This window comes from Strigops habroptila, chromosome 11 (assembly GCF_004027225.2).
Source record: "Strigops habroptila isolate Jane chromosome 11, bStrHab1.2.pri, whole genome shotgun sequence".
NCBI lineage: Eukaryota > Metazoa > Chordata > Aves > Psittaciformes > Psittacidae > Strigops > Strigops habroptila.
Genome location: NC_046360.1, coordinates 23,254,322 through 23,263,123, shown reverse-complemented (window position 1 = coordinate 23,263,123; position 8,802 = coordinate 23,254,322). Strand labels below are relative to the sequence as shown.

At 53.3% G+C, this 8,802-nt stretch overlaps 1 protein-coding gene across 1 annotated transcript; it reads right to left on the bottom strand.

The window, feature by feature from the left end:
- Nucleotides 1-977: 977 nt before the first annotated feature.
- Nucleotides 978-8,727, bottom strand: PPM1M (protein phosphatase, Mg2+/Mn2+ dependent 1M). The gene is made up of 10 exons (XM_030500461.1): nucleotides 8,494-8,727; nucleotides 7,097-7,220; nucleotides 6,171-6,425; nucleotides 5,525-5,637; nucleotides 4,614-4,698; nucleotides 4,191-4,309; nucleotides 3,670-3,733; nucleotides 2,717-2,824; nucleotides 2,275-2,423; nucleotides 978-2,011 (listed from the first exon to the last, which is right to left on the bottom strand). The coding sequence occupies exons 1-10, from the start codon at nucleotides 8,706-8,708 to the stop codon at nucleotides 1,867-1,869; spliced, it is 1,377 nt and encodes a 458-aa protein (XP_030356321.1). The 5' UTR covers nucleotides 8,709-8,727; the 3' UTR covers nucleotides 978-1,866.
- Between the last annotated feature and the right edge of the window lie 75 nt (nucleotides 8,728-8,802).

Here is an 8,802-nt window from a genome sequence, read left to right as displayed (position 1 = left end):
TCCCTTGAGTGCTGTAAATTCCACATTTGTTCACTGTGATACAACTTGCTGGTTGTTGTAATGGGGGAATGGGAAAATCATACTTGTTTTTTAAAGGCTCCTTCATTTTGGAGAGTCAGAAGCTCTGTAGTGGAACTTGTGAGCTATTCCAACATAAATTGTCCATTTAAAGAGGTTTTTCTTGCCTAGGAATGTTTCAAGATAGGGAAGACAGTGGTCTGGAGGGAAGAGCAGAGCCCTTTCTCAGCAGGAAGGTGGGGAAATAGCTGCTTGGTTTGGAGTAACAGGAGACCTGGATCACTAAAGTCAATGTGTGTGTGTGTATGTATAATTACAGCAGCAGTTAAGGGGGTCAGCAGCCAGCACCAACATAACACGGGTAAAACCCTGTGCATTGTTTTCAGGTTAAACTTTCAGGGGGAAAAGCAAAATTGGAGAGAAATGGGTTTTGTTCTATCCCTTGAACCATGAGCAGGCAGCTGAAAGGCCTCCTCATTCCTGGGTTCTGGCCTCCCACTGCAGGAAATCATCTATTGACACCTAGTCCTTGGGGTAGTCCTGCTGAGGGAACACTTCTAGTGACCAGCTGGGTTTTGGCAAAGACAAATCCAAAGCAAAAATTCCCTGCAGTTTTCTAAGGCTGTTTTTCTCCCTCTCAGGTCTGTAAAACCTCTGACAGGAATAAAACTGCACTAAGATGCACGGGGGAGGGAAGTGGTTTTATTTGGACTTTTCATCCTTGTGGAACTGAAACATGCACTGGGATTTGTCTGCTTCACCAGGGAATCTTGCGTAATAAATAATGAAAACCAGAGTGAGGGCTCGGGGAGATGGGAAGCTTGTCCAGACCTGAATTTGCCTGCCTAATGAATGGGTTGAGAAGGAGATCCTCGGAGTTCCAGGCACAACTCTGGCATGTTCCTGTTCTGCTGTTCCTGCTGTAATGAGTGCAAGCACTCAAGATGCAGCACTGCAGACACATTTGAACAAACCGGTTTTATTTTACTCGGAGCTCTTCTACTACATGATGAACTTAAAATACTTTGGTTCTCATCGGAGGTAATGCTACAAAACCAGCTTTGCTGTCGGAAATGACCTGAATGAATAGAGAAAGTGAAAGCAAGTGTTGTGAACTAAGAGTTGTTAGAAATCTGTACATTGCATTATGTACCAATACACTTAAATGCTCTTAAATAACATTAAGGCACATATCTTTACACAGGAGGCTCCTGTAGCCAGTGTGTGGCTTCATCTGCTAACATCCTGTGTTTTGAGGTGGTGCTGCCTACAGATGGCAGGTTTCCCAAGAGGTCTGGGCTCTGCCTCAGCGTTGGCATTGCGCAGGCACGGCCGTGCCCAACGCTGTCTCAGCAGCAGCTCCTGGGTTTTCAGTACATCTTGTTTTACAGCAAATGGCTACGATGCTGATGCATCCAGTTTTACACACTGTAGTTCAAATCTGATTAAAAGGCAGCTCTGGAGACTGTATGGATCTCAGTTGATCTTCGTTCTTCAATATCAAAAAGGGAGAACGGTCAGTAGAGATTTGAGTCTCACTGTGCTGCGAGGATTGTGGAAGTAGTACCATTCAGCTTGCGTGGCCCCCTTTGCAATTTCTCCTTGGCCTAACAATGAGAAAGGAGTAAGGGGAATGCTTTGTTGCACAATGTTCCTCTCTTGCATGTTCGTAAGGAGCTAATGTTCTTGTTGATCTTCTGCTAAGCTCTGGCTGTGCATTTTCAGGTTCCGCTGCAGATGGTTTTACTGGAAGAGAGTGTACATGCACAGCAGAAATCCCTCAGTCCTGGTTCATGCAGAACAGCACCACAGCAGGGGGCAGAGAGAACCTGTGCCTCATGCTAACAGTCAGTCCTCATCCCTGTTGTGCAGTGGGATGACAAACACAGAGATGTCATCGTAGGATGCCTCATGGCTATCATCCAGCATCCACTGGTGGCCTCTCTTCTTTCCCCTTGCTCTGCACACCAAACACTTGGCCAGTTTTGAAAATCTGTAGGTGGAAAAAATGCAATGTTTCAGTTAACACCTCACTGTTCCCTTAAGAACATCGAGATGTGGCTTTGTTGTCAAAATAGAAGGGTTTTTTTTAAGACACCAGCTTTATTTTTGTTTCTTCAGGATGGGGAAAGACTAGGATGCAGTTTCCAGAGTGTTTGGTGATGCTGGAGCTGACCTAGAAACAGAGTGATCTCAGCCTGGTTTTGGTCTGACCAGGTTCTTTGGAAGGGAAAACAATGGCAAAGCTGTCATTACCTGTGAGGATCTGTCCTGTTTTCTTCAAGGAAGCTCCTGACCATATGGGCCACCTCTTTGTTGCACAGAACATCCCAAAGACCATCAGTTGCCATGATGAGGACATCATCTTCCTTAATGTCATGCAGAGCAAAGTCAAATACGTTCACCTGGAAAGCACAGGAGTAAATCAGTGACAGTTCCTGCAATGTACGAGAGCGGTAGGAGATGACTTGTCCCGGAGATGACAAAGTGGGACCAGGGTGCTTTGGATCTTTTATATCCCCTTGCTGTTATGCTTCTAGATTCGTCTGTCTGAAGGATTCTCTGGCAGCATGCTGAGAGATGGATGGGGGTGGAAAAAGGACACGGCAAGACCTGCCAGGTCTGTAAAAGGTGGGTGCTACAGAGGATGAGCAACACGTTTAATTCCACACTGCAGTTCCCATTTGCTGTGACTGACCTTGGGAATGCAGGAGAGGAAAGGCTTGACTTCAATGTTGGTGTCGATGACTTTGAGCTGGTGATCCCCCAGACCTCGAGAGACAGCCAGAGTCCCCAGCAAGCGAGCCTGGCCCCAAACAGAGCAAAACAGTATTGAAACATAAGAACATGACACCTTTAAAGGCTGACGTGTGGCTGGTCCTGACTGATCCTGTGTTGCCTTTAGGACCCTTCTCCCAAGCATCACCAAGTCAAGAACAGCCCCATGAGACATCAGAGATGGAGGAGTGATAAGAAGCGATGGCCATCATGGTGTGAGTGTGGAGAGAGCCTGCATGTGGATGGCTCCTGATGGCCCATGGTGTGCTCTGGAGTTACAGGTACTCTGAGTAATGCTACAGACCTCAGGAAGCTTATGGTGGCATCTGCTCTTGATTTGGGGTGGTGAGGAAGAAAACTAGGGGGGGTGTCCTTTCTCCTTGTGAAAGGGGTGGCATGCGGGTTGTGCTGGAGTAGGTGACAGGGCTTTCTGCTCTACCCCAGACACTGGATGTGTGCAGTCATTGGTTCTCCCTGTCTTTTCCTTCCTTTTCTCAGGCTCTCCTTGAGGAAAAGGGCTTGTGGGAAAGGTGCTAGTTAGAGCTGAAGGAGACAGTCCAAAGTGCATATGCTGAAATAAGTTCTCATCTGAAACGAGTTCTTGTGTGCAAGGGGAGATGAGGAAAGGGCAGTCCCACTCAAGGCTATCTGCTCTGCTAGCAAGTATTCTGGAGGCGTGTGCAACCCGTCTGCTCTGGAGGACTCTGGTTTACACTAACAGGCAGCATGGTTCTAGCAAAGGGAGCTGCAGTATCGGGGCTGTGGGACTGCACCATGCTGGAGAGCCCCAGAGTGTGACAGTGAGTGACAGGGACACTGAGGACCCCCAGCAGACTTGCCTCTGCCTTCCCACTATGTAAAGCATTAAGCTACCTGTTTCCCGTGACCATGGACAAGAGGATACTTGAGGTCAGCTTTCTCCACTGTCTTGTATCCCCTAGAACAGAGAAGTCACTATTTATTTGGGATTTCTCTGACTTGATGGTACAATCCAGCCAGGGCTGTGATTCAACCTTTGTGCTGTCCCCATGCACAGGCAGCTGACCGAGGAAGGGGCAAGATGACCCTTTGCTGAATACCCAGCTGTTCTTCCCCTCTCCCCTTCTTCCCCAGCTTGTACCTGCACCAGGCTGGGACTCCCTGCACCAGCCCCACCTTGCATGATCCCAGAAGGACCATCTTGGTTGTTCCCTAACTGCTCCACCAGGGCCTCAGCCCTTCAGTCATGGGGGAGGCTGCTCACAACATCCTTCGTTTCATCTGGCACAACTTTGTACCATCAAGCCCACTGCTCTCACCAGTGGGGCATGGCCCTTTTCCCTTCACCTCCCCTCACTCTGAGCAGGTAAAGCTGCCCTGTGCTGCAGTCTCTGCCTGAGGCAGAAAGGACTCACCAGCCCTCCATGAAGTAATCCCGGTACAGGACTTTCTGCCCCACGTCGTCTCCCTTCAACCTCCGTGGAAACTCAAAGCGTGTGAACTCGCCACCCAGAAGCTTGGGGAAAAGAAAAGCCTGGAGGAGGGAAAGAAGATGTGAGGATGGACAGGTTCTGCTTCAGCACAGTAGGGTGCCAAAACTTCTTCTTTGGGACTGGCACTCCCAGCAGCAGAATGGAGAACAGAATTGGGAAAGCACATTCCAAGGAGGACATGAGCATCTCCCATATTAAAGGCCATTGGCTGAATCTTGTTCCCAGTGCCGGATGACATTCTGGCCACACACTGGCCTTTGAGGAAAGCTGGTGGTCCTCCTTGCTACAAGCCCCCAGTGGGAAGCTCGCAGCTGGACTCTCTGATGCGTGGAAGGAGTCACTCACCAAGTGCTGGATTCGCTGCCTCTCTGTCTCAGGTGTGAACTCGCAGCTCATGGGCACAATGTTGTCCTTCAGAACAAGAATTGCCCTACAAGGGGGAAGAGGCAAAGAGCTGAGCTGTGTCTGTCCTTGCAGACTTCCTCTTACTGTGGCTAACCCCAGTGTTAGTCAGATATGGGGCTGAGGGTAACCAGCAGCAGAGCAAGGCCAGAGAATAGCTCTGCACCCAGAAACGTTCATAAGTGTTGGTGTATTTTAATTCCATTGCAATTGCCCTGCTGCAGCAGAGACCTGAGCTTGCCTGGTTTGACAATGACAGAGCTCACTGCTAGAGGAATGGTGGGCTATGGCCTAATGAGGAAGCTCTTGAGGATCCCTTAACTAAGCTGAGCTTACTGCTGCACCACACCCCAATGCGCTGTGGCTGGGCAGCATTAGTCCCCTGAAATCTGAAAACCCTTCTGGGAGGCATCAAGAGCACCCATCCTTCCAACAGGTCCCATGGCAGGCAGGAGGGAATGGCTGGGCTGCACATTTACCTTCCCTAGGATACACAAGTGTCATGGTTTAACCCAGCAGGTAGCTACACACCACACTGCGGCTCGCTCTGACACTTCAGATGAGCTGTCCTGCCCATGTCCTCTCCCAGCCTCTTGCACCCCCAGCCTGCTCGCTGGTGGGGTGGGGTGAGAAACTGGGAAGTCCTTGACCTTAGTGTAAGCACTGCTCAGCAACAACTAAAACATCGTGTGTTATCGACATTACTCTCATGCTAAATCCAAAACACAGCACTGTGCCAGCTCCTGGGAAGCAAATTAACTCTATCCCAGCTGAAACCAGAACAAGGTGCTGGAAACTCTGCTTATCTCCCTGCTCTCATCCCCCAGCAACTTCCCTCTTTTATTACGGCTCACCTGCTGTCCCCAGCGTTAGCCACATACAGCTTTCCTTGCAAATAAAGGGCAGCCAGAGCAGTGCAGCCTCCCATCTGGTTCGTAGCTTCCATCTCCTGGCCGATGACTTCATCCTGTTGGTTTAAACAAGTTTGGAAAGTGAATCAGTGGAGCTGCTGATTTCTGCAGCTGCCTCATGCCTCCCAGCAGAGATCCAGAAGCAAAACTGACTGCAGATGGGCCGTGGGAAACCAGCAAGGTGAATGACAATGTTGCTTTGGTACAGCTAACAAAGCTCTTACTACTGGACAAAGGACCGCTTTAGGAGCGTGATGGGGAAACCTCAGACTTGTATGTGCTGTACGAGTGTGACATTAGCCATGGTCTAGCCCTAAAGAAATGTATCCCCATGGTGCAGATTAGCAGAGATGCGGTAGCTTTGGGTTAGCAGATGGAGAGATGGGTCAGTATGGCTGATGTGCAGTGGATCTGAGGCAGACCTTGGGCAGCTGACCCAGCGCGATCTCAGCACGCTTAAAGATCTGGCTCAATGTTCCTGCCTGCTCCATGAGCTGCAGAACTCCAGACCTCACCCACCCCAGGCATTGGGGAGGAACAGACTGACTGCCTGGGGCAGCAGGACCGGTGCCCTGCACAGGGTACTCACGCACTCCTGGAAGGCGTTCTCCAGGGCTCCCACCACCAGGTCTTGTGCGTGGATGTGCTTCTCCTCCACAAACTGGGGGTCACTGTCACAAACGCAGCGCCCGCTGAGATGCATGGGGGGACGAGCCTCTGTGATGCCTCCCACAACCTCCTCCAGCTTCTGCTTGATGCAGTAGTGCAAATAGTTGGAGGCGATGATGGCAGCTTCTGGGCCACCGTGGCCATCAAACAGTGCCCAGTAGTAACCAGTCAGAAACTGCAGTGAGGAAGAGGGACAAGACAGTAAACAGGGAGAAGACAGCGGCTGAAGAGACGGTACAGATGGCAGGCTTGCAGCCAGGAAATCACTGCATGTGTTCTGCCCAGCTTTCCCACCCAAGCCACCCTTCTCTGCCAACACTTATCTCCTGCACAGCTCAAACTCATGTGATGCCATGTGGTGCTCTGCCAGACTCGTCATCTGAGCTCTAGCGGCTGGATTCACAACCACCCACCCACGTGCTCTATTTCTCTGTGTTTTAGGGAAGATGGGACCATGTTACAAGAGGCGAGGCAGAGTCAATCCTAGGTAAGAGCATCCCATGTGTCTGGCTCATGCTGCTGTCCCTGAGAGGTGACAAACGCACAATGGCCCTTGAAAGCAGAGTGATGACAGTACAGAAAAGGTGAGGGCACCAAGTAAAGGGCTTGGACAACCTCAAATGCTTCAAGTCATGGGCCATGCAAGTAGAAATGGCATCTATGGGCAGAGCTGGGTGTTTGGTGGCCAGACATTGGGTACATGTGTCCCCTAAATGTGTCCAAAGAAGGGTTTCAGCATGTGGGCATGTAGGACTGACGGGGCAACCCTGTGTTTCCTGTAGCTGGGCCCTTGGGAGCAGACCAGGGCTGGCAGCAGGGTGAGCACAGCCTTCCTGAGGGCTATACCTGCGTGGAGCACAGGATCAGCCATTCCTCGTCCTCCTCTAGGCCTGGCTCTCTCCTCCGGACAGTGATCTGGCAGCAGGCTGCCTGGTCCTCATTGAACTCTGACTTCTCGGCATTGATAACCCTGGGGGTGCAAACGCTCCAGGTAAGGTGTGAGGACACATTGCACCTCACCTGCTCCCAGCCACAGTGCCAGGAGCTCTGCAGCCACAGCAAACAACTGCACCTTGCCCCTCCCAGCCCCACGCTCCCTTTTCAAACTCAAGGATCTCTTCGCTGGGGACCTAAATAAAAAGTCCTTTATGTGGGGGGAAGGCTTGGCCATATACACAGGGACAAGTGAGTAGTTATGGAGCACCCTGGCCTCAGGCAGCCCTTGCCAGCAGCCCACGTTGTGCTATTTTCTTGATGACACAGTGAATTGCAAAACCACCATCATTGTTTTTTCTTCCAGCCTTACTAATATTTGTCCCTGGTTGGAACTTTGCTCTCCTTGCAGAGCTCCTCTCTCCATGCTACGCCATCCCACGGTGACGTGGTCTGGCCAGGATATGGGGACAGCTCCTGGATGGAGTTCTTCTGTCTGATCCACCCCCTAAAAATTTGATCCTCCCCATTCCTTTGTTTTAAAGACACTTTGCTGGGAGCGAGGGGATAGACGCCTGGTGCTGCTAACCTCACAAAAACATCCCCTGCCCCAAATATCCCCCATGCAAGGGAGAGCTTCCTGCCTGCCTGCCCAACACAGCAGCCCCATGGAAGAGCCAGCTCCCTGCAACCAGGGCAGGGCAGGGGACGGGTGACAGCCCAGCGGTAAAGTTACGGTGTAAACACCACTGCATTAGAGGGTGAGATACTTGAACTGAGCTGCTTCTGCTTTCTGGGCTGCCCCTGCCGCTTGCCACCGGCAGCGGTGACCGGTCTGAGGCTGGCAGGGCGCAGGCAGCCGCCCGCACGCAGGGGGTGGGCAGGTCTGCCCCAGCTGCTGCCAGCCGCCGGCACGGAGGGAGAAGAGCCGGGGAAAACCCGCAGCACATCACCCCCCGCACCGCTGCTGTGCCCGGAGGAGGAAGCTGCCCCGCTCCTGCGGGCAGGGGTTGGTTTCTGCCTGCGAGCAGGGGCAGGCCAAATTCCCGCGCTCGGGCTGGGGCTGCAGCCGAGGGGAGCGGCGCGGGGCAGAGGTGGGGTGCGACCACCTCCCGTGGCACCTCCCAGGACTCCCCTAAATCCCACTCATCCGTACGCCCCGCAAGGGCCCCCTAACCCCACGCAGACCCTGGGCGTCCCCCCAAGAACTCTATAAGCACCCTGAGAGGCCCTCTAAGCCCTCGCCCCCCACCCCGGGGGTCTCCCGGAGCCCCCTTCCCGGGGCGGCCCCGCTGCCGGCCCGCACTCACTCAGCGTAGCCCGTACCCCAGGGCAGGGGCCGCTCGGGCCCGGTGCCCCGCACGACCCGCCTGTCCCGCGGGCTCTCCTCGGTGCCACCACGCAGGAACTTGGGCCGGCGGTAGCGGAGGGCGGCGGGCGGCGGGCCCGGGCCAGGCCCCTGTGTCCCGCCGGGCTGCTCCGCGGGGCCGCCCCGCCGCAGCCGCCGCAGCCACTCGGCGGCCATGGCGGGGCCCGCCCCGGGCTGGAGCGGTGCCTTCGAACTCCGCCAGGGGGCGCCGCAGTGCGGCCCCGGCTCCGCCCCGGCGCGGCTGCGGCTC